Below are 27,328 nucleotides of genomic sequence, written 5' to 3'. Positions count from 1 at the left end.
TCGAAGAGGAAGGCGGACACTGTGTGAGCGAGAGAAGAATGCACTGTCGGAGGTGAAGAGATGGACATAGGAAAGAGGGACGGTGAGAGAAAGGAGGAAACTAAGCGCGAGCTAAGGAAGAGCAATTTGCGATGGAGAAAAAGAAAGAGCGAAACGCAAGAAAGAATGAGAATAAGGCAAAGCCACAGAAAGAGAAAGATAGGCTCAATTATATGCGTGGAAGAGAAGGACAAGAAACAAGCAGAAGGAAGGAGCGACGACGTGAATCGGAGAAGGGCCGAACACGACGGAATAGGGGCGGGGAAGGAGGAAACCGCGAGATAATAAGAGGGGGACAGAGCGAAGCGGAAGGAGAGAGACCGAGAACGGAGGACGAGAGCGGTAGAGGGAGAGAGAGAGCGAGGAAGGAGGAGCGGGGGAAAACGCGCCAGCGGAGTAACGGCGCGATTCCGCGGCTATAGTCCTGCGGAAGATCATCGAGAGGACTACACCCTTGCCGCGGTGTGACGAGAGAATCAAAATCCTCCCCGATAACGGTATCCCGCACGCATCGCACGACGCGCGCTGCTCCGAAGCGGAGAGGATGAGTCTTCTGCTGGACGAGGAGGAGCTCGACGAGTGAGTTGTTGTTCGTGTTCGATAAGGAATTTCAGGAGGAGAATCTGATAAAATCGCTGCCGCCGCTCAGGCTCAATGACTCACTCCGAGGGTAGTCTCGCACACACGCGTTCCTCGAGGGCGCGCGAAAAAGGGCTGGGCTGGCCGTCCGAGTCGATCGCGCGGCCGCCCTTCGCTCGAGCGCTCGAGCGAAAACCGCCACCCGCGCGTTAATTCGCGCTGACCCTGAGCGGATCTTGGAGCGAATCGCGAATCTGTGTATTAGATTGATCGAACGGTTTTAAAGATTCGAGGATAATTGACGCGATTCCACACAACACACCTAATTTGCGGTGTTTTATGTCACATTTTATTTCGATGCGTTTATTCAATATGTATAAAAATCTCGCAGTGTATAACAGTCTCTTCTTATTTTATTTCGATATATAAAAGACGTGTATTCTCCCTTCGTTTCTGCAAAATTCGAAGAATATATAGTGCTTTTATATAACGTCCTGCCGGACATCTTTTGAGGAATTTGATTTTGTGTGACAGTCGCAGTCGCGTAATGCGTGTCTCGTTTCTCGTCTCGTTGTGTGTCGCAACATTTTAAGGGATGACGTGTATTTTGCGAGCATGCAAAGTACATGCTCATCGGACTAAAAGAAGAGAGAGAAATGTTGGACAACGATAAAAAAAACTCTTGCCTGAATTTAGTACATAATTTATTTAGATTAATTGACAGACCCCCCCCAAAGATATTATCATTAATAAAAAATTAATATATTCGTAAAAATGAATAATATCTCTGGTATAATACCGAGATATTAATATGACTTGATTTAAACGTTTTCTCTCTTCCGCTTTGTGTATTAGACTCTTTGTCACTCCATTATTAATTAAAACTGAGAAACGGGTGTATTTACAGCACGCGTTTTCAACGGAAAAGATTTCTCGAGGTAAATAAGCGTATATAAGATAACGCTAGTAGAAACAAATTCTATGGGTTTTTTTTTTAAATAAATAAACAAACAAAGGCAAATAAAAGCTAGTTCGCAACGATAGTCGGGCGACAGTAATAAAACTAAAATTACAATAATAAATAAATTAATATAATACAATATACTACTGTATTACATTAATTAATTTATTATTGTAATACTGTATTATATTAATTTATTTATTATTGTAATTTTAGTTTTATTACTGTCGCCCGACCATCGTTGCGAACTAGCTCTTATTTGCCTTTGTTTGTTTATTTATTGTTATTGAGAGCTTTATCCCTGATGTTTTTTTTTTTTAACTTCTACAAATAATAATCTGTGAATAGTGGTTTTTCAAATATAGAAAATTGATCAGATTTGATTTATTTCTCTTAAAGTTAATGTTTAAATAAAAAAAATTGCGATTAAAAGATTAAACGCAAGAGACAAAAGAAGTGACCTAAAAAAGATAATTGCGATATAAAAGTTACGGAGAAAAATGGCACAGAGATTAACGAATTATTTTTCAATACCGTAACACAATTTTTTTAAATACTAATTTTTAATGGAGAAAGGGTTCCACGTTTTTAATTAGTATTTTACAACAATTATATTTTTAAATTATCAATTTTCTTAATTATGTCTGCAAAGTGCAATCGTGCTAAGTAGTCGACCACATTCACGGTGCAAAAATGAATAAGTCGCTAAATTTAGAAAACTGAAATTAGGATGAGACATGGAGGTAGACCGCAACGTAATATTCCTCTTTTCGTATACACCTTATTATATACGGCATATATTTGTGTGCCGTACGTTTTATCGGAATCGAGTTTCAACGATCAGACCGGCGGCCTTCGTCAGAATCAGTCAAGTACGTTTTATGTCGCTAAACGATTTATAGTTGTGCGCGGTTTCTCTTTCTCTCTCTTTCTCTCCCTATTTCAAAGCAGGTGTCATTCACAGGCGCGTCTAATTAGGGCAACTGCAACTGTGTCATACGCAGTGTCCGTTGAAAAGTTTTCCGCTAAATCAACCGGAGTTATCGAGTTATGCAAGAGGAAATCAGCCGGAACAATACAAAGGCTGCGTCCTAAAAATTAACACGGCAGTTTATAATTATATATAAATTATGTTATATTATATATCGACGCGTATTACTTTTTAACGGCAGATTTCGGGACAATTTTTAGAGATATGCTCAGTGAAAGTTTTTAATTTTTCGTATCATGCTTCATTGTAGCTCAGACTGAAATAAAAATGTTGTTAAAATATAATTTTAAAATTAACTAAAAAACACAGTGTCGTAATTTTTTCCTTCTTAGTTCCCCCAAAACAATTAGATTAAATTTCCTTATAATTAAATTCAAATTATATAAATTAAATGAAAGTTTTTATAACAATTAAATTATTATTTTGTTTTTAATCATAACGAAAACGTTTGTTTTAATAAATTAAATAAGCGATAAACATATTGACGAATTTCTGTCGTGCATCGTGCCTCGCAGTTTAGGTTATTTGAGAAGTAGGGGGGTTGCTCAGAGAAAAGCAAGATTGTCAGGAAACACTTCCGCGGACGACGATGAGCGAAAGAAACGCCGAATGAAACGCATGAATACGTGTACGTTGACTTGCATGCTTTCCGTTGGTAACCAAGTGGACCGATCGATGCGACTCTATTAATAAGAACATATAGAAGATCGTGCCCCTTTCTATATTCTACGTACCAGTCGCGTCCCCTTGCGCGTCAACCCTTGTGCTAGGGTACAACAGACCCCTGAATCGTTCCAGAATTGTACTTATCGCGATACGTCTCACGGTATCGCGTATACTGATCTCACGTAACAAAAATTCCAAATGTTTCATTATTTTCCAGTCTGGAGAAAATCCTCTAGAAACCCGGTAAATATACGTCTACAGAAGGGAAGTAATAATTCGTTACAAAACGCGTAAACTTTCTTTGACGAAGAAATGTCGGCTTTACCGCAAACAGGAATACGTATATTTTTTCAGAGATTAATTCAGGAGTTATTTGCACGACAAATTGGGTTTTTCATTTTTTCAGTTTCGCGTCAGTTTATGAAATAAAATTGCATCGGGGTATGTAAACGCTAATAGGTTACGAAGCATTGTTATTTTACGCAGTAGTATATCAAGTCGTTTTTCCAAAGGGCTGAAGGCAAACCTTCCTCCGCTTTTATTTGCTACCTACTTAACCTTCTCCCACGTAAATCACAAATAAAGTTACTCTAACAATAAAACAGTTATAGGTACAATACATTACACACATAAATAGAAAATATTTCTAAATAGTAATTTGTAAATTATATATATAAAACGTTTTTAGAGAGACATTTAAAATTCTTTTTTATCACATCTTTTATCAATCTTGCTAACAAGATTTTGAAAAAATCCTTCTCTCTCCTATCCTTGAAGAAGTATATATTTTAATTTTTTTTTTAACTTTATTGGAGAAAGTAAACATCCTCTGACAGATGTAATATATCTACCATGGAATATTTTTCAAAACATCGTAGTAAGTAAAGTACTCGGTCTCAATAATTGGTACAAGACGGAATCGGAAGTCACGATTCCATTTCAACAGTTGGAGCGTATTATTGCGCGCTATCCCGCAACTCAATAATTCCACATCACGTTTTATTCATATAGGTGTTTTTCGATGCTCGCCATTCCAGAGTGCTTTTTATCGCTATATACTTTCATGTTTGCCGTGTCCAATAATATAATAGATAGCGCGAGGTAAATCGGACGAAGCGAGCTGAAGTAATAAATAATAAATCAGATAGTCAAGTACGAGTCATCGACGGACACGAATGCGAGAAACGTGACGGGATGTCGCGCACGACGAAAAGCCTTTTAGCCATGTGCGTGCGTACCTATTTGAATGCAAATGAAATTGCTCGAGTATCCTCAACAAAAATGGACAATATTTTACGAAGATTCTGTAAAACTAGGTCGTACCTTTTTGCATACACTCCAATATTCCCTCGGGGAATGTGTGTAAAGTTGTTGCACTGTTCTCCCCCTTTTTTTTCTTTTATCTACGCGGATTATGCACAGTATATCTATATTGTGACACGATATCCATTTCACAATATTATATACGCTACACAATGAGCTTTCCGACAATGAGCTACAGGGTTTAATTTTTTTTATTTAATTAGTTATTTGAATATGCAACAAGATATGTGTTTCCTCTTTATTATGTTTCTATTTATTTTATTTTATATTTTAATGTTTAGATATATATAATATATAATATATTATATAATATTATTTATGTTATAATTTTTTGAAAGAGGGAGAGACTGGATATTAAATATTCAGAATTCTAAATATTAAAAAGTATCATATAAAAATGGAATTATAAGTAGCGTTCTGTCGTTTTATTTCTTATTTTTATCATACGCTTTTTAAATGCATTTATAACGAGAAAATATTTTATTTCTCATATTTTGAAGTTTACTCCCATGATTTACAATAGAATATATTTCTTATTAATTTTGATATTAATGTTAATTTAATATCCCGCAATTTTTCCTTGTTTAATATTTTTTAATTATAATTTGGCTTAAATTTTTACGATATCTTACCTTCGTGCTTTTTCACCTGCATAGGAGATTATCCACGTCTCATCGTCAGAAATCCATTGGAGTCGCACAATATCTGGTTGATCTTCCGGGCAATTTTCTTTTCAAATCAAAAGAAAAAAGTCGGATTCTATACCAACAGACATTACTTAATAATTTTATTACTAATTCGAACAATATTTCAATATCTTTCCCCCAAAAAATCCAGATTTTGCGATGCTACCTTCATTCAGAATTTCTTCAGAATTTTTTATAATCTTGTTTACACTAAAAAAAACTTAGATCCAAGAAAATATTTTTTCACATAATACCAATGGCTTATTTATTTAATATAATCACATATTGAGAGAGAGAGAGAGAGAGAGAGAGAGAGAGAGAGAGAGAGAGAGAGAGAATTAGATATTTTTACTTAATTTAAGTAAAGATATCTAATTCTAAATATATATATATATATATATATATATATATATATGTAATTATATTAAGTAAATAAGCCATTGGTACTATGTGAAAAAATATTTTCTTGGATTTAAGCATTTTTTCTTCAGTGTAAGATAAATGTACCAATACCGGGACATTTAAGACCTATGTCGTACACCTTTATCATTTTAGTTTTCAATTAAATATAACGCGAATTAAAATCAAAGGTAAAAATATAATACAAAAAAAATGTGTTTATCTTTGATTTTTTTATTTTAATTCGCGTTATAACTTATTTAAGGACTAAAATGATAAAAATGTCCAGACATATAGGTACGTGTCCAGGCATTGGTATACATTTACTTTATAATACTTTTTAATTTATATCTATATTTGAAGTGTTATATATAAAAGTCCTGTAATTGTAAACGTTGGCTTTCATTGTATTCGTATTTGAATCAGAACCCCATGTAGAACGTGAGCCAAAATCGCCGGAAGCTCGTATACTCGGTCCACGTGTATGACCGCTGCTAGCTCAAATGTTCTGCTTTTTGCGGTAATCCTTTTCCGACATAAACATAATTTTTTCCTTTGAGCATACCATATACTCTATGTTTTGGTCGCCATAGTTACAGGAAGTGGCACGTGATAATGATCTATTCTGTATCTAGATAGTGACAGAGATTTGTCGGAATTACATTACCGTCTTTCGATCGCGTAAAAATCGCAGAATCAATCTGAAGCTGGAACATATGTGATCGCACTGCAAAAATACACACAAATCGTACACACAAAACTTGGTAATGAATTTTTTAGCGTTCGTTTTTTATAAACAAAATCGTAAAATTATAATCGCAAGAAAAAATAGAAACTTATAATATAATATTATAGAATATATGTTGTAAAATATAATTGTCATATATAATTCAACAATTTATACAATTTAATAATAATTAATCTCTCTTTTAGTAATAGCTATTGTTATCCATAATTGTTATTAACATAATAAAAGAGGTACTAATAAGTACGGGATTCGCAGATATATGATGCAGCAAAATCGTGCATGGGAACATTTGCAATCGTGTCACTCGCAATCTGCGTTATTCGGGCAATCGATAAATTGTTAATTATTAATCTCGCCGTTCGTGTTAGATTACGTAATGTAAAATAAGCCTGTTCATACTCGGCGAACTTTAATTACGCCGTTAACAGGATCAATAATTTCTGAAGCTTTTCAACGGTACTTCCCAAGTTTTTTCGTGCTCTATCGAAATGTAAGAATCACTTACGTAGAGCACGAGAATGGACTCGATTGAGATCGGAGAGATCGGAGACACGTATCGACACGTATACATTTTCCGATTGAGACCGGCGAGATTGGTTTCACTGATATGCAGAGGAAACGCATATCATGTATTATATTGGGATACAAAATGAATCCGTTAAGCCCGTATCAGACTACGGATTGAAATTGAGATTGGATTGAAATTTGACCGATCAGAGCGAAGTTCACTAAATTTGAGATCAGTTTTCTTTATTCTGATTGATTAACTTTCAATCCCAATCTCAATCCCAATACGCAGTCTGATACGGGCTTTAGCAAGTGCGAGTCTATTGTTCGAATTTGAACGTAATATCGTTTATATACACGTTTTCTCAAATTATAACATTGTTTTTTATTTGCATGATTAAAGAACTGCTCGTTAAAAATTTACAATGCAAAGATGGTACGTGCCCGATGGTTTTAATTTACATTTTTTATTTAATTGCATTTTTGCGAGCAGGAATTTAAAAAATATAATTCTAGTATTGATTAGATTTTGAACTGAATTTTAGTATCTACGTTTTTGATTCCTTGCCGATTTCGTCTTGTTAGCAGAGAAAGAAGGGAAAGCGTTTTTATCATTCCGCGAGGAATTACAAGTTGCATATCTTCAAATTCTAGGAAATATACGCGATCTTATATTTTAACGCATATGACCGGTGCCACTTTAAGCTCGTATACGAAAATGAGGTCAGAGGTCAGGAGCAACGTGATAACGCGTTTCCTGCATAATGCCGACACATTGATCACCTAAAAGCGATAGAATTAGAGTACTCGAACAACAGTCAAACACATTCCCGCTTGTTAGGTGACTCAGTTCATGGATACTCTCGCGCGCTATTCATGTATACTCATCTCTTCTCTGATATGTGCATTTCTATCTCTTTGTTCCAACTGCGAGTGAAACTCGAGAAAGCTGCTTTTTATATAAATTTAGATTACAATAAACATAAATAGACAATATAATTATATAATAAATACAGAATATAATAATGTAATTATAATATAATGTTACATGGAGTTGGTATAAAGATATATTAATATGTATAGAGATATTAATATGTATTAAAAAAAATTATTTCCATTCTACAGCTCCATAATTTCCATGCTATAAATTATATATCCCGCACTGTATTAAATTTAAGAAAAATTACGCGAAAAAGCTAAGATGATATAAGTATTTTATTCTGGAAATAAAATTTTGTTTAGGGTTTAAAATAGAATTTATTTTTATATTAGAGATTCATAATCTTATTATATTTAATAAAAATAACCGCATTTTAAGAGATACATTAAAATTATTATTATAATGTACATATTGTGGATTTTAAATTAATTTTTAATAATTTGATGATTACGACAGTAATATTTAATATTTTAAGCGCAATATAATTTTATTTTGATAATATAGAATTGAAAAATCGAAAATTGAAAAATTATACCTTAAACCTCTTACCGTAATTATTATTCAGTAAGTTCAACGTGTGGGGTGTGTATGCGTTTGCCACGCCGATCGTGATGGTATACTTCGCATCCTGATACCGTGTGAGTAAATGATTGTTCAGTTAGTCATTAGTGGTTTAGGAGCTAATGACACGCGTCTCATTATGCTATATTGACATTCATAATGCGGATCACGCACTTTCTTGCACATTGCACTATATACGTTTCATGTTCGACACCAATTATGCAATTGCAATTGTCGATTAGGCCCCCGCGAATTTACGAATGCGCGAGGCTGCGTTCGCGTGCGCACATGACTGATAACGCAGATCGCATACACATAAATAAATACACGTAATAAATAAGTTTGACGCGGCGAGATATCGACGGCTCCTATCGGTCCCGAGGTGCCATTGCCTGGCGCGGAACGATACGGCTTATTCAATTCATACGCCATCGATTAAATCCAAAATCGATGGAGGCCGTAAAAGCGTCCGCGATTGTGCGTCACGCGTACGATACGAAGCGAAATTGATAGGTTGGGCAAGAGACCGACAAGGGACGTGATCGTTGGCTTGTACGAGGCGCCGCCTTCTATCGCGAGGAAGAACTGCAAGCTTGAAATAAGTAGAACAGGAGCGGGCGGAAAGTCAACACAGCGGGAAGAAGTTTACACGCGTTTGTAATTAAATTGGAAGTTATTGGACGTGTTGATTTAATTAATTAATTTGGCGGAGCGGAATAAATGTTTTTTTTTGTTTCGACAAGCCATAGAATTTAAGAAACAAGTGCTAATAACAAATAATTATTATTAATTTGAGTGGTTCCAAACTTTTATAAATTAAAATATTGACGATACATTCCATTTTGTCATGATCCTATGTTTATTAGTTTTATTAGGCAGTTAATTAAAGACATTGAGATACCTCGAAATTATCAGCGTTTCTTAATAAAATGATCAGACCTAACTATATTTCTTGGATTAATCTTGATGAATGATTACTACCGATCATAATCTATAATTGATTCGAATCTATAATAGATCTGCTATAAAAAAAATATTTGGTTATATAAATAATCAATAATTGCACAAGATGGATATCTATTCGGCGTATACTATTTTATCAAAAGTGCAATAAATGCGCGTTCTATATAATATCGTGTGACAGATCTCTCAGAAAAATCAGCTTCAGTCAAGAAGCATTTCGGAAGAAATCTCTTTATTCACATAGATTTTCATTACTTATAAATCGATATAATTAAGCATTGAATCTATGTAAATTTCACTATACGAATGCATTTTTATTATTAGTTGATTATTTTTAATAAAGGGATGAAAGAAATTTTTTATTGCATTTAATATATTTAATGTAAAACAGGATTAAAAGATTTTATTAAACAAAATCATTATTTATTAAAATATATATATACAAAACTTATGATTATATAATAAAATAAAATATCAATTTGAAATCATGAGTTAAAAATTCTGATTTTATTATATTTATATTTTTTCTGGAGACACTTAGCTCGTTCGAGAAATCCCTTTCTTTTCAATTGTAAATTATAAATATCGTTAATCGTCAACATTATACGCTATTGATATTTCATTAAACCATACATACCTATTTTTATTGATCTACACCAGAGATGTATAGGTATTGATATGATTAATATTAAATATGTGGATATTTCTAAGTTCGCGCACCTATTTCCGTTTGCCAAAAGACGATTCAAATGCATTTGACGCAGCAAGTAAACCATTGGTCGGCATCGTCGGTCTAAAAGTAGCGACAATCCACGACCGTCTCGCGGTGCAAAGGTTGTCGAGCGACCGACACTCCTGTCTGTTGCTCCGGACCATCTCGTGAGAGTGAGAGACTCCGCTTATAAAATATGAATAGTGACTTGTGAACTGTGAATATATGACAATGTTTTTCCTCGGCATATAGTGATCGACAAAATGAACAGCGACCAAGCTTAAGAAATACGGAAGATATATAGGTGTCTGAACGTCATCGCGACGTGAGGTCATTGTTAATTCTATTACCATCAATGCCAAGAATATGAAGAACGAAGAAGTGTCCTGTGACTCGATACAGACATAACCAAAGCCAGAAATAAAAGTGGTCCGTTATTGGGAATATAATTAAATAACCAAGAGAAATCTATCTCTCGGATACATCGTGGGAGTCGTGGGACACTGAGTTTATATTAAGAGAAAGTCGAAATTTAGCGAAGAATCTATCATCAAAAATTAATATAATATTCCAGTTTAATTTTAGTATTTAGAAGAAGTATGGTAGTTTCTCTAACGAAATGGAAAAAAAAAAGTTTTTTTTATTGTAAGTATAGTAGAAGCGTATTTTATCTCGGCAATATAAAATTTCGCGCTCTATCGGTTTGAAACGCATAGCGGAAATTAAAGTGGTTCGCCCCAGAGCGTTTATTAAGAAAGCGTGCGCAGCCGGCCCGTCGAGATGACACTTATATTTATCGGTATCCCGCGGGAAGCTTCGGAACAATATTTATAAACGAATTGCTCGGGGAAGCCCTGCGGATGGAACTCTCACCCATCGTGAGAGATTCCCCGCGGAGAAACACGCCCCCCCCCCACGTACCACGAAAGAAAGGGTCATACAAACGGAAATAAAAGAAAGAACCTCGAACCCCATGTTTCCTCGGAGCGGGCAGGTGCAATGTGTGCAATCCGTGTGGATCGGAGAGTTTAGTTACGTAACGTCTCCGACGACCCTCGTAGTCGCGCGAAAATAACTCCAATTTCTCGGTTTCTGCAATGCGGCTGGAAAGGGAAACGGTGAATTTCATTCCTGTTATTTGCGGTTCTGTAGCTCGTGAAACGCGAAAAATCCGATGAACGCAATTCCACCCGAGATCGACTTAAAATGACGGGCGCTTATACATATAGGGTGTAGAGTTCAAGGTTGTTAATTCTCCTCGAGGTTTTCAATAAGGAGACACGGATTATTAATTTCTACATCAAAACATCTTGAGTTTTAGTTATTTCGAGAATTTATTTTGCAAGAAGTTTATATAATATAAATATATAAAGTAATTTTTAGACGTAACGCGCGCGCACTGCAGAGGGGATAAATTTAGATCTCGAGGAAATTATGACGGCACAACTTTTCCACCCATTACTCCAAGTTACAACAAATCGAATATTTATTGTCCATTTCTATCACTGCAAATTAACTTTAATTTCGATTTAATTTATTTTTATCTCATTCTAATTCTCTTAGAACTAGAAAAAGATAAAAAGTATATTAAACCGAGATTAAAGTTAATCTAAGTAGAAATAAACATATGTCAATCTCGACCTGATGTTTGCTAATATTAAAGTATTGTTTTATTATTGGCTGGAAGAAACTAATGAATTCATGTGAAGAGCTAATGAGACGAACTATTAAAAACTGGTTATTGTCAATCATGAAATGAAGAAATGGCTAGACAAAATATTGCCTTAATTAAGTCTAATCTAATTTGAAGTGTAAATAAAATGTAGCTGTATCTTTGTATTGCGCAAAAAATACTTTATATCGTCCAATCGAAACTTCGACATTCGCAGTGATATAGAAGCACGAGAAACAAAGTTCTGCGTATACATTCTTATCATCGTGCGTGATAAGAATGTTTCACCTTTACCACAGATTCGCTCGTTTGGGATAAGATTCGAGAGCAGAAAAAAATTCCACGCGCAAACCGTCCTTGTCCCCTCGATTTGGTCTTTGAAACTGCCTGTCATATAGCCACTCCGATCCGCCAGACACCCCATATATGCCATCGTATTCGCCGTTACCGGTAACGGCGCGTGAGCCGCACGTTTGCAATCAAGGCTGCGGTCCATTTGACGCTACAAATGCTTCGAAGCATTCCTCTTCTCTTTTCTTTCAATGAAGAAAGAAGGAGAAGAAGAACGCTCCAAAACATTTCTAGCATCAAGTGGACCGCAGGCAGCCCAAAGGTCCACGATTTGCACTTGCACCGGCCAGTTATTGCGACCGGTTACGCATGTGTCAGCGTCCGAGGAAAACGTGTCCGGCGATTGGCAGCTGCGACTGGCAGCGATGTGGTGGGAACGAGGCACAGTGCCTGGCCAGAGCCACGCGACGTATAAAGATCCTCGTCGCAACCGCCGCCAACTATTCTCGAACGTCGCCGACCGGCATCGTTTCGGTCACGAAACGTGCGACTTACGTCGTGCTATCTTATACCGTCTACGTCAACGAACCGCGAAGCGATCTTCGAAATTCTCCGACGCGTACGTCGCGGGCGAAGATCGAGACCGATCAGTTTCGCGAGACCCCGCAAGACCGGAAACCGCGTGGCGATTCGCCGATTTTCGAGGTGGTGAAACCTGTGCTTCGAAAAAGAATCGGGATGCCGACGTGTGACTGCCAGAACAGGACTCTGGACGAGTCGGAGGAACATGTTTGCTCGTTGAAGCCACCGGTGGAGAAGGACAAAGTCAAGGAGCCCAAAGAGTCGCCCAATCCGGTTAGGTAGGGCGCTTTTTTTATTAGATAATAAAAACTGGAGCCCCTATATATATATATATATATATATATATATATATATATATCCGGCTCGTTTCGAGTATCGGTTTAGGATCAGGTAGACAGAGAAGCCGCAGATCTATTTCGCGTCCTATTTTCCGATTTTTTGCGAACTGGAATGAGTAAAAAATAAGTTACATCACCGAATACTAATTTGAAATAAATTTAATTTAAAATACATAATTTTACACTAACCCGACTACATATGTAATTTATTTTTTTCGAGTTGATGGATTAATTTCTTTTTGCATAATATTATTCATTTACAGATTGTCTAAAATACTCTAAAATTTCATACAGACGTATTTGAAAAAAGGCGAAAAATTCTTTACATCAAAATTAATTTAAAAATTGCTATAACATTTTTTTATATCTAGTGTAGCGTTATTGTCGGAAAATTAAATTTGAAAATTATACAATGGATGTGTGTGCGATTGTTGCTTTGATCTTTACGTCATTTCACTGCACGAGTAATTAAAATCTATAAAAACGAGAACGTTTATTGACGTATCGCAATTTTACTTTTTGTTGTCGAAATACGGAATCTATAGAAAATACACGCAATAAAATAGGAAAATAGAGAGATTGATGTTTGAAAGGTCGTTTTTTCCATTTTATTCCATTAAGTCGAACTCCATTTTACGATACGGAGTTGGATCATTGTTTTTTCTCTGCGTGAAGTTGGCAGACAGGAATACATACGACAGCACGTATGTATGTACAGGAAGATCAGGTAGTACGGCAGTTCGGTTAGAGCCGTTAGAGGTGCTTTCTTCCTACAGGCGACCGGATCTCAACAAACAAACTCAACTGACCGCAAGAATCGATTTTCCTTCTAATATAATATGGGATTTCTCGAGGATGCCATAAAGCGTGAACCTTATTTTTCGTTTGCCACTAAGTTCACCATTCAATTCAGTCATAATTCTATATTTTATTTAAGAAAAAGAGATAGACTGTAAATGTCGAGCAAAAGACAAATTCCGCTTATGTTTTGAAAGTGACGTAAAATAAATTGGAAATTGTGTTCAAACAAGTCTCTCTCACAGCTTTTGTAGATTTTATTACTATTGCGAATGTGAAATTTTTTACATGAGAAAATGGAATATTTGCGCTTTTGAAATTCATATTGAGACAGGCATTAATTCACCACACGTTTTGGCGATAAAGGATTATACGCGCGAACGCTAATGTATTTCTATGTATGCCAGGTACATTTTTATATATGTATATCTTTTGTACATATACATTATTTGTTGAAAATGTTATAATCTCTCTTGCATTCATCTCTCTTGTATCATGTATGTACCATTTATATATCATTTATGTGCCATATTAATCCTATGATGGATAGAGTCTATGACAGATTAATCCTTTAATAGAATATCCCAATATATTAATACGTAATAGATCGTAACAACATTAACATTTTACGTAATTACAAATAAATTATTATTTAATTGATTTATTAACATTATTACGTATGCAAATAGTGTATTACATGCGTTAATGAGATTATTACTTCGATAGCAATAGTTTATTTACAGTTACATTATTCATTAATTTTCATATTCAATGCATCGCAAGAAAAAAGCAGAATAAACGACCGCCTAATTTTTTTTTTATATAAATAGTCACCTGGGATGATTATTACACCCCAATTAAAAGTCATTGTTATTAATTACATATTGCATATTTTTCATTGATTCATAATTTATTTGAGAACAGTATGCATATAGGTTTACTTAACATTTTCTGAAAAGAATAAAGAGAAACCAAAAAAATTTTTGAAAAACAATAAAATAAGCGCGCATAAAGATTACTGTCGCGTGAGCTTTATTTGTTCTTATACTGGAGGCGTAAAGTTTATGTTAGGCGGCCATTTCCAGGTAATAAGCTAAAAAGATGCATTCGTTTTCATAACATTTATCATATATGCTACATAAGATGGGAAAACCCGGGCTATTTTCTTCTTTAATATATGCAATATGAGAAGTTATTGCGAAATGCGCGAAGAAGAGAACATCGAACAATAATGCTATTCTGAAACGAAGATGCACGGCTGTGTCCTGCTTGATGGTAATGACGGAAATATAGCGCGAACGCAACTCCGCGACATAGACTGTGTACCTTCACATTCCCTATATTATTCGAGCGTGAGAGCATAGTTTCTGTTGAGCTCGCGTGAAGAAAATAATGGAAAGCCTGTCGCGAAGTACAAAAGATAGATAACGCAAAACGGGAGACCTTGGGTAGTTCCTCGAACGAAGATATCTCAGGATGGCAGAAAACGTCAAGAATTTTCTTTTAAGATATATATCAAATTGATAATAATACACTGAAAAAAAAATAGTTAGATCCATCACATATTTATTTAGAATTAGATATCTTTACACACACACACACACACACTTAATGTGATTATATTAAGTAAATAAGGTCATTGGTACTATGTGAAAAAATATTTTCTTGGATCTAATTACTTTTTTTTTCAGTGTGGGCAACGGATAATTAAAACTGTGATTAATAAAAAAAAACAAATTAGAAACTTGTGTAAAGTTCATCTTTTTCGATTTTCGCTCGATAATTGTAATAAAGAAGATGGAGGATTTCAAGAAATCTCTTCATCTGCAATGCTGAATATACATAACAAAATGGAGAACCATTGCAGTCGTAACTGCGATTAAAGACTCGACTGACCAGATATCAGATTAACTGGTTTTCTTCTCCAATTTTTATTCAATAACGGATAGAGAGAAGAGACAATTCGAAGAAATTTCTTGCTTCTATTTGAACGACAGAAAACGACGAGAATTTTTTCAAGGATTTAAAATATATCAAGTTGACAATGATATAGGCAGTTGGAGCTATCAATGAAAGAATGACGGATTTCGGAGCTTATCCGGAATTCCCTTCTTCGATAATCGATAAAGGAAATAAAGAATTCGAAGAAATCTTTTGATCTGCTAAATATAATAAGGTAGAGAAAAGAACCAGTCGCAGCTGTGTCTAAGAGATAAAATTGATAAAAAGATGCGACCGGTCAGATATTAGATTACACTGTGGGTTTCTCTCTCTTCTCTGTTTTTTATCTAATAACGGAAAGGGAAGATAATTCGAAGAAATTTCGGATTTATTTATATTTGAAGATACGGAAGAACATATTTATTCGTCATTATAATTTTCTAATTATCGACATTAAAACAGACCTTGGTATCTTGAAGTTTTCAATTGAATTCCATAATCTAAGATTAATTGGAAAAGGAAGCTTTGATGCATCTGCAATATTTAAAGTTTAATCAGTTTGAAGAGTCTTTTATTTACTTTGTTAAGTAACTCGATCTAGATATCGAAACTTATTTCTCAGTTAATTTCAGCTGAACTTTACGTCGTCAGAAACGTAATCCGAGGCTGGATTAGTATAATTAGGTAACTGCCACATCGTTGAGAATATATAATAAAACGTGGCCGAGAGAACTTTTTAAATCTCCATCAGAGCCATAAATTTACTTAATAATTATATTTCATATTTATCAATTTATATCATATTTATATCTGAAGAAACGCAAATGGTAACCCCTGAATATTTTACATACATATAGTGAGACATTTAGATGCAAATTGACGAGCATCTTCGCTGATTATGCATGCAAAATTTCTCAGGAGACCGTTACAGCGTGCACGGTGTTACACGTCACACAGACAACGAGATGAATGTACTGACGAGAAGACTAAGCACTGCAACACAAAGTTTCTTATGTTTATGTTTGTCCCTCATCGAATATTATACTTATCTCAATACAATGAATCTTTCTCGAGACACATTTCTTTGTTCATCCTTAAACAAGAAAGGTTCGCTCTCATTTAAATGCCTCGTGTAACCGTGTGATAAAAGTTGGCGTATGTTCGAAATCAATTTAAAGAATAATCTCTGAGGAAAACTCCATTGTGGCGTTTTCCTTTACGGTTGCTCCGGACATAGATACGTGCAATAGATGTCAAAGTGTAATAAATATGACTTGTGAGTATTGTCCGTTAGCGTTCATCGCAACTAAACGGATCAATAGACGCGATTTCGCGTTCGTAAATCGAAACTGATATCGACAACCGTCTGTCAAGGATCAACAAGGGTGTGCTGTATACATTTACATTACGTTGTCCAGGAACAACGAATGAACTTGAACTTGAAACTATCGACGCGCGACGAGTATTTTCTTCCACAAAAAACTTTTCACGGAAAGACAAACAACCCAGCGAATAATCTTAAAATGAGCAAACAACCACAACTTTGCTGTTTCGTTCAGCTTTATTTTGACCCATTTCTTGATTTTAAATGTGCGACATCTTTGTAGATATTGCTCCTGACATCTCTCTCTCTTTTTGCAAGAGCAACCTCCTAATGCACCTATACAACGTCAACATTCTGCCGAATTATATCACACTAGGCCGTATGTATCACGTCTTTTGTCATCAATATCAAACAGATTATACGTAGACAATGTAAATTTAATAAAAAATGTTTACCTTAAACAAACTGCAACTTTCTGCGACTTTCTGTCGGTGAAATTGCCTCACGAAACGACGTATTTTCTTTTTGTAACACATAGGCTCAATTAATTTTAATAATTCCAAAAACTTGCATTGCGGCATTCTAAAATATTGGTAAAATTTGTCTTCATATTTTAATAAATTTTTCAATAATGTCCAATGCTTTTTTTTCCTTCAAGTTTTCTTTGTTTTAATATAGGATATACCCATTTTCGATTCTTCTTCTTTTTTTCACTTTGCCTTCATCTTCGTCTAAAAGTAAGGCCATAACAGCCAATTCATCATCGCTAGATGATCCATCCATTTTGTGGTTGTTATAAAACTGACGGTCGATTGCCGAAGCAATCTGAATATACGTAAAATTTGTCGCGCCGGTGCTGGTACGTGTCGTTGCCGGAACGTGACGGTCCGTGCCGTATAGTGATGTGAATCAACCTTTTATTCATCTCACGGTGAAGTTATTTTTTTTTTTATTTCTTTATCGTATTAAATGTTTTATTGTATTAAGAACTATCCACAAGTTCTTTGATAGAACGTAGGATTTAAAATACTCTGCAATAAAATGTAAGTCAAACGTTTTGCATCTATCACAGGTACAGCGATGGCTCCGTACGATTACGAAACCCCAATATCGAACTCATGGATCAGGACATATTGTACCATCTCGCACTCGGCAGCGGCTCCCACGATCTGGTTGAGATGTTCGGTGACATCAAGGTAAGTCAAAGAAATTTCTATTATATTTGTACAAAGGAATGAAGTATATTTACATAAAAAATCTTGAGCGAAATACTTGAACAAACATAATTGGCTCATTCTTTAATTTCCAACTTCCGCTTAACGGAAATTTAATTCGACACGCCATCGTTTTTGCAATTTTTTTAAATTTTTTCGATACTTGTTAGTGACATTCAATGTGTCTCGGTAACTAAGATCGGTATTAAAAATCTATTAAAGTAAAATCCGTAAAAAATGCACAAAATTTATCTATTTCCACGCCTAAAGTTTAATATAGGAAAGATTCTTGCTTTAATCACTTTTATAATAATTTAATAGCTTTTATATCTGTATTAACTTAATAGCTTTTATCTATATTAATTTAATAGCTTTTAATTATATATGAATATTTTACGTGACATAATTGTTATAACTATCTACCAAGGTATCTGTAATTTGCAATATATTACAAAATCATGTCGTAATAGATAATATATTTTAATATAACAAATATGTTATTATCATTAGCATAAGTTTGACAAATGTAGCTTTATTAAATTAAAAACGTACATTTTCATATTAAATATTATGGAACTCGTATGACAAATGATTATAAGAAGCATATATCGCATATGTCGCGTATTACGTCGCATACGTTGTTATCACAGTTTATCGCTATTTTTTTCTCCTTAACACTACGTATTTTCATCTGGCGTTATTCCCGCTTTCTCGTTATTTCACTTCAATGATATAATACGCGATAGTAAATATTCAATGCAGTTTTTTAATCAAAAGTAAGTAAGTCACGTAATAATTACATAAATAATAATTATCAACGTGAGAGATACTGCAGTATCTATATAGTATATTGTACATGTATTTTTTCTTACGTTTCTCTGTTTTAAAAAATTATTGGAAAGATAATATATAAATAAACAATATACAATTTTTTGAATAGAAATCTCTCTCTCTTTCTCTAATTTGTACTTTTCGAAGATCTCCTTCAATCAAGCGTAATTTTGGCTGTTAGAATAACTAATCTGTCTTCCTTTCGACATACACAGTTACGTTAAATTTATCGCACATAAACAACGAAACAATGTGACGTAAGATGTTACATCACTTATTAATATTGGGCCTCTGACTTCCCGCGATAAGAGTTCGTACAACAATCTCGGTGGGTATTTATTACGTTTGTCAATAATCGATTGGTCAATGCATCCTTACGCCTTGCACTTGACGCTCGATCTGGATCAGAAACTGGAATACGCACCACTCGTGACCACACGAAGTTAGTCGCGATGTCACGCGATGTGCTCGTGATGTCCGGCAACATCAATAAATCGCGAAATATACTTCAATGACGTGCGATTACACCATCGGCCGCCGCTCATTTATTTTTACTAACGTAACCGATGATCTTTGACATTTAAGATGAATCAGGGCGTCTCGAGATTCAGGTCACATCACCCTAACGATATGAACTCGTCTTGCCCCCTCTTTGTCGGTCACATTATTTCAGCCACTTATATTATTCCAATTATTACTTCAACAATATTATTATTTGAACAATCGGCTTACGAGTCTTCACTTTTTTTTTCATATCAAATCTCTGAGTACAATTGCGCTCTTCTCTCGTTCCAGTTTGTCTGCATGGGCGGAACGCCGAAAAGGATGGAACATTTCGCTAATTACATTATGCAGGAGATAGGTCACAAGCTGCCAGCCGGAACGACTCTTCTCGACATCACTAAAAATTCCTACCGCTATTCGATGTTCAAAGTCGGCCCGGTCCTCTCTATCAGCGTAAGTTTTTCACATTTCGAACGTTTCCCGCGAAACGCGTTCCTTTCTCTTCGACAATAATTTTATTTGCCGGTTTAATTATCGTGGAAAGAGCGAAGTCATGTAGACGGCCAAATAGTTTGGTTCTTTAAAGCACTTCGTGTGCTGCGGGGTACTGTGATTGGAATGTGGAATGGATTATATACTGGAAACTTTGCGGCTAAGTTTCGAGCAAATTTACCTTTGCATAATTGAGTGGTACCTGTTTAATCGCGGCGTTAATGACCGACGAACGTGGTCGCGATGCTTGAAAGTTGTTATCCTTTTATTCAAGCCGTGACTAATTTCGCATAATTCGACCAGCTTAATGTCTCTTTTGAGTAGTATATAATTAGTAAATAATTTGTATAGCATCGATATTTCGATTATTATTAATTACAAAATTAATATTTTTATGAATTTAAAAAAAAATAGGAGAATAATAAAATAATTTTGACAGTATTGCTCGTGTGATTTCTTAACAAAATGTTTAAAGTGAAAATGTCAAAATTATTATGTCGAAATTGAAAATTGATTTTAAATAAGCAATAATAATGTCAAATGCGAAGAATAGAAAAGTGCCGTTTTTGCAGAGCGTATATCGCAGTAATAAGTGAACGCTATATCACGCACAAGAGAACATGATATACCTTTAAAAAGAAAAATATCGCAGTGTCCAATATCTTTATAGTATCTCTAGATTCGATACCGACGGTATAGCGAGATACACAATCCGTTCCTGGCAGGCAATATAGAGAACCCGCTAACATTCCACGCTAATCACGCTCGGCACCTGCCTTGCCTCGCTGTTATAATAGGCACTTTACTTACGCGGTTTACACGCCTGGACGATCAAACCGTTTTTCATCGTCTCGCTTCGCGCGAATTACGCACCCGGTATGCCGAGCGAGCCGAGTGGAGTTCAGGACGCAATTGCGTTAGGCATGCTGATTGCTGGAAGCAATTATTTATGGCAGAAACGTCTTGGCGTTTTTACGAGCGAATGTATCTGATGTCGTGGAGTTTTAGTACGAAACATGCCGAAATAATAGAGCCGGTTTCTTCTTATTTTAGTTGTATTTACGGTAGATATTACTAAATTCTATAAAAGAGAACATGACTATTTAAAAAGAAAATGTCACACTTTAAATGCCATATTTATCTGTTTAGCACGGAATGGGTATACCTTCGGTTAGCATTCTGCTCCACGAAGTTATCAAGCTGATGTACCACGCGAAAATAAGGGATCCAATCTTCATCAGGATCGGCACCTGCGGTGGTATCGGCCATGAAGGTGGCACGGTAATCATCTCGGAGGAAGCCCTCGATGAGACGATGAAACCTTATCTGGAATTGGTTAGTGATTTTATAAAATCCATACCCGATATAAGTTTCGCAAAGCTTTATATATATTGCTATGTTTCTATGTTTTTCTAACTAATTAATTACAATTTGCCTATGCGCAAACTGTTTTGTAATTATGATTTATAACGTAAGTCGTAAAAGAATCATAAAAGAATTAACATTAGAAATATCAAAGTAGTCAAAAAGTGACTAATTTGTAATTTTTTATGAAAATTATTCAAATATACAACGATATATTTTCCAAGATAAATAATTAAATTGATGAATTTATTTTTTTCCCTTTTATTCCATTTTCTCAAAAATATATAGCATACTTACATTTAAGTTAAGTATATATTGTACGCTTGAATATTAAAAATAAATCATCAACAGAAACTTAAATGAGAATGTCAAGAATGTGTTAAACGAGAATGTCACGCGTTGCAGACGGTGCTCGGAAAACTGATACGTCGACCGGCCAAGCTCGACCGGCAGCTGGCCCGCGACCTGAAGGCCCTGGCCCACCGCGACGATCCCTACGACACCGTGATCGGCAAGACTATGTGCTCAAACGACTTCTACGAGGGCCAGGGTCGCCTGGACGGCGCGTTCTGCGAGTTCACGGAGGCCGACAAGATGGAGTACCTCACCAAGCTGCAGAAGGCCGGCGTGGTGAACATCGAGATGGAGAGCCTCTGCTTCGCCGCGCTGACACACCACGCCGGCATCCAATCCGCCGTCGTGTGTGTGACGCTGTTGGACCGACTCAAAGGCGACCAGGTATATATATATATATATATATATATATATATATATATATATATGATATGTGACTCACGTATTTTCGATACCAAATAACTCTCGGTGCGCTCATCTAATATGTGCCGCACACGAGCTTTTTGCGTCACACGAACGTTGCGGGGCTTATCGCCGGGTATCATCTGTATTCTCATCTATACATGCACTTTGCGAAACTGTGATAATTTCGCGACGAGGCAAATGCGCCGGTATACGCGTCATGCATGAAATTATGAAAGAGCAAGATCTCATGAGCTTCAGCTCGCAGTTACGTAAAGCTTGCCGACTTATTCAGGCTAATTCTGTTACGTATGAGGGACGTTCAACAAGTAATGCAACACGTTTTTTTCTCATTCAAGGTTTGTTTGATTGCAGTTTTAATTACATTATATTTTTCCTTAATTCTTTGGCTATATATAAAAACCTATTTTTCAAGATAATCTCCATTCAATTTTATGGCCTTATGGTACCACTCTGAATGAGGAACAGATCCCTACAGCCCAGATCTTGCACCTTCTGATCCACTTTCATCTCTTTGGTCATCTAAAAGATACAATCCGCAGGAAGAGATATGGCAGTGACATAAGAAGGTCATAGCCAAAGTAAAAAATTGTTGAGTCACTGGCTCTCTAAGTAACGTAAGGCCAGAAAAATCGGTTTTTGTAGCCAAAAAGTGGGGGAAAATACGATGTATTTAAAACTGCAATGAAACAAATCTTAAATAAGAAAAAAAAGTGTTGCATTATAATTGAACGCTCCTCGTATAGGTATATAATAATTCAATACGTGACTGGTCAATATTATTGGTCGTTCGACTCTTTTGAATCGATTGAGATTCGCGTCCAACTGATCTTCGTGATTTGCAAAGGTTCTGGCGCCCAAGGAGGTGTTGGAAGAATGGCAGATGCGACCGCAGAAGCTGATCGCACGCTACATCACTACGTACCTTCAACGCAAGGGCCGCCTCTCTCTTGAGGGACAACACGGTTCCATGTACGTGAAGAGTCCGCGCCGGTTCAAACTGGTGCAACAGGAGTCGGAGAATTACGATTAAATAATTCTCAAACGAACCCGAAGATGCGGCCACGAAGATCTCCCCAGGGTGCGATCGGCTCGACTACGGGATCGGTTAACTTACGCCGCGCAAGCCGCTGCATCCGTTTATTTTTGCTCGCGAAGAGAAAATCGCGTGAGAACGGCGTACAGAAGAGGACGAAGAAGAAAAGACGAAGGATTTGAGCACATAGGAATGGATTTGAACAATTTACATATCGTGCACCACAATAGGATATTTTTGGCGTCTCTTTGAAGAATGTAACTGTCGCAAATGTTTTATTTTTATGCATAATATTTGAATTGTTCAAATCTGCTTCTCCGTTAATTAAATCTTCCCTGTTAGATATTAGATTTCTATTCGGAATATTTAAGACATTTTTTATTTTGGATGAGGACACTTCCGAGCACAGCTGACTTGTAACAGTTAAATTGCGCAATCTTGCTTTACATTTTATTGTGCGTGTGTCAATTTTGTTGAATATTCAAATTAAACTTGTTTCACTGACGAGAGCTCCCCTGCGTTCTGTAGATAATTGATAATAACGTAATTAAGAGTTGTACACAGTTTCTCGCATCGCGAGAAAGCACGCCGCCGTTGCGCACACCACACGTTGAGAATGCGTTGAGACCTCCGTGAAAATTAATCAATACCGAAGCGAGACCGCCAAAGCTTCACCGCTCGTTTCGCGCGCGGTGACCCAAGTACAAAATGTGCAGAATGCAACTTAACGAACTGCGCTCGAAAACGATGCACATTTTTCCACTCGACCACATATCTTTCAAGGCCGGGTTGCATCATCCTTGATCAGCGCGAATCGTACGATCTTTGATCGTATAATTAATAAGATATATTTTTTAATCTGCAATATTAAGTTCTACACGATTGAATCGTTAACTTGAATTCTCTCGTTGTTCAGAGAGATCGGCAAAAAGTACTTGATATATCCAAGCTGTGCAGAATTATAATCGCTGCTGTGAAACAAGAAACAAGGAAATTGTAAAGGCGTTGATCAAAATGGTGCGACCGGTCTCGCGTAGTTCTGTATAGTGATTTGATTTTAGGATTCGCTGGCAAAAACGTACACGCGTTCGCGCATTCGCCGATTAAACGCACGACTTTTAGACAATTTTCTTTTCCTTTTCTCGTTATTACGAGCGACGATGAGATTCGGCTCTCGTAAATCTTCAGGGATTTGTATTGAGAAATTAGAGACGAAATCCGCTAACGGACCTATTTCGCGGTTTATTGCGAGGTATTTGCGTGTTGCGTCGAGAGCAAGAGAGAACCTGTAAATTTAGCGCTACGTGCGTATGCCGGCACGTGACATACACACCCGGCGACGTGAAGAATCTATGTATTAACACACTCTTAGCGGTTTGGTAGAAGCACATTCCATATATAAAAAATATATATACTTAAATATAGTCGAATCTAGCGCGTTTTTCGTTCGATTGTTATCCGTAACGTGGGCGGAGACTATATGCATTACATATGTACATATATACGCGCGACAGATGGATGTTGAGAACACATTCGTATAGGCATGCCCTAAATTGCATGGAAATTGGCTTAGAAACTACAACAAAAAAAAAAAACGTTTCAACAGATCGTCGTCTGACAAATTATATTTTTCTCGTATGTATTCCGGATTAATGAAACTCAGATGTTTAAGAAGAAAGAAAACCTGCTGTGACCAATATACGTTGTAGCAAGTAGCAACGAGCTAAAATGAGGGTGACCGATTTATCACGAGTAATGTATAATTGTTAATTGCAATAACGTAACTACGTATATGTCGCCACGCTGACACTTCTCTGTAAGTATTGATCAAGATTGACCAGCAAATGCAATATTCAAGTGATTTCAAATGTTCAATGTTACAATTTTGCTTAACAAAAATTTAAATAAAAAAAGGAAGACGATGAAAAGTTTTAAACTTTTCACATCAAGAAAAAGAGGCTACTAGCCATTGAATATTTGTGGTACTTTCATGAAATACATCAGCATAAAATTATAATAAATATTTTCGAATGAATTTGATATTCGTGTGCATTCATGCATTATTTAAATAATTGCAGAAGGCATAAATAATCGCGAAGCGAATATTATAATTGCAAGACGAGATGATTTAATAAAGAAATTATTAAATTATTATAAATTATAAAATATATAGCGAGAACTCTTTTGCGAGGCAGTACGCGAAGATAATTTTAACGACAGCAATAATTTTGTCCACAGGGTTGAGCAAAATGCTATTAAGATGTTTTTCAGGTACAAAATCAAGATACGAATTTTTAATTGCTTTGTAACGTTTTATCTTTTACAACGAAGAATATGAAGAATATTAAGATTTTATTCATAATACAAAATATAAAGATTCATTTTGCACTTCACTCATAATTTCGTGTCAATTATAACGCGAAACTGCGTATTAATTTGAAGTACTGCCCAGTCCTGAACGCCCACGTTACGTCGTGTTCGTTATTATTATTAATATCCTATTATTGCGAATAGCAAAGTTGGATAGTTGTGCGATACGTCTTCATTAAGATTGTTGCTGGCCGATGCGTACAATTTGCTTTCGTCGTTCACATTCATCACGGACTTGCGGATATAAATAGATAGTGTCAATAGCGATTTATTGCAAAAAATAGTGCCGTTTTCCTTATTTTATATTTTCCGGCACGTTTTTTTTTATTGATGTTAAACAAACAGCAATATTTTTTATTTTCACTTACCATATTTTTTTTCCCTCGCGGACCGTTCTGTCGGGAACACTCGTTTTACAATTGTAACACGCGCCGAGATGTCAACGGTTATGATTATTTTTACGTGCCCGCAATAAAATATACAAGATGTTCCACGAAAGTTGAGGCACACCGAACGGCAGGATACTACTCACTTATTAGCCTCACGTAGATCTCGTTCAAGTTTCTGCTCTACGAATTCTTAGAATTGAAGAATTCGGAATAACAATAGTCGAGTTTATTTATTTATTTTTTTTTTGACAAAAATAAATCTTTTAATTAAGAAAAAATAAATTTCTCATGTCCTTTAAAAAACAAGTTGATCATCAGTCAATCTTTTACTTTAATTATTAGAGCCGGGTAATTATGAATTTATAGTAAAAGACTGTCAGACAGACTCACAAAATATGCTTTGGGAAAGCATCAAATTCTTTGGAAATAGTCTTGCTATTAAATTTCTCGCGTTCTTTACAAAGCAGATTGATCACCGTTCAATTTTTTAATTAATTGTATCAAAACACGTTTTTTAAAAAAGAATTGATCCTTTGGGAGTGAAGTCTATTAAATTTCTCGTGTGTTCTTTAAAAAGCAGATTAATCACCGTTCAATTCGTTTACTTTAATTATTAAAAACGGATAATTATAAATTTATAGCAGAAGACTGTTTCAAAGCATGTTTTTTTTTTACAGAAAAATCGAATCTTTTGAAAATACAATTCTGATGCTGCATATCATTTTCAGGACACCGCCGTGCTCTCGCCGATCTTTGTTGTCGCCATTCGTGCTTCTTTTCGTTCCACGAACAACGACATATCTGTGATGCGTACTTATAACGTGTACGAGGAATATTAAACAAAATGTACCTAACGTTGATATACGTAAAAAATATATATATGTATATTCGCGCGTGGCGATCTTATCTATTTTCCTCGCGAGCGCGTAATTGCTATTTCTGTACTTACAATGTTACAAATTACCCTGTGAAACCTTCGTTGTTACCCCTCCCTCCCTCCCTCGCATATAACAATTACACTATTGATCTATTATGTCTCGTCGAGGTATATCGGCCGGACGTTCTATAGTGTAAGGTTTGTTAATACTATATACTCATTGTCAGCTATCTAATTGTATTCTCACTCTGTAAACCGTTATTTATATAATAACTCACGAGACGTCTCTAACGTGTCCTTTTGAGAAGTAATTGCTGGCACACGGGTTACATGAAAAAAGGAAAAAAATGAAAGAAAAAATACCGTTGTTGATTGTACGTTATAAAAGGACAATAAAAAGGAAATATTATATACTCGACGGCTCTATTTTCTTTTTTCTCCAAATCTCGCCT

General features: G+C 35.7%; 1 protein-coding gene across 2 annotated transcripts; it reads left to right on the top strand.

The window, feature by feature from the left end:
• Positions 1 to 441: 441 nt before the first annotated feature.
• LOC143897410 (uridine phosphorylase 1) lies at positions 442 to 27,289 on the top strand. Of its 2 annotated transcripts, XM_077406071.1 has the most exons (7): positions 10,680 to 10,720; positions 12,350 to 12,898; positions 18,094 to 18,217; positions 19,862 to 20,023; positions 21,212 to 21,397; positions 21,833 to 22,165; positions 23,052 to 27,289. In XM_077406071.1, the coding sequence occupies exons 1-7, from the start codon at positions 10,695 to 10,697 to the stop codon at positions 23,235 to 23,237; spliced, it is 1,566 nt and encodes a 521-aa protein (XP_077262197.1). In that variant the 5' UTR covers positions 10,680 to 10,694; the 3' UTR covers positions 23,238 to 27,289. The 2 variants fall into 2 exon arrangements, with proteins under 2 accessions (XP_077262198.1, XP_077262197.1); XM_077406072.1 differs by lacking the exons at positions 10,680 to 10,720; positions 12,350 to 12,898 and adding an exon at positions 442 to 618.
• The last annotated feature ends 39 nt before the right edge of the window (positions 27,290 to 27,328 follow it).

Source organism: Temnothorax americanus, unplaced genomic scaffold, assembly GCF_048541705.1.
Source record: "Temnothorax americanus isolate GAGA-0224 unplaced genomic scaffold, ASM4854170v1 Scaffold20, whole genome shotgun sequence".
NCBI classification, from domain to species: Eukaryota; Metazoa; Arthropoda; class Insecta; order Hymenoptera; family Formicidae; genus Temnothorax; species Temnothorax americanus.
This window is presented reverse-complemented; position numbering and strand designations above follow the sequence as displayed.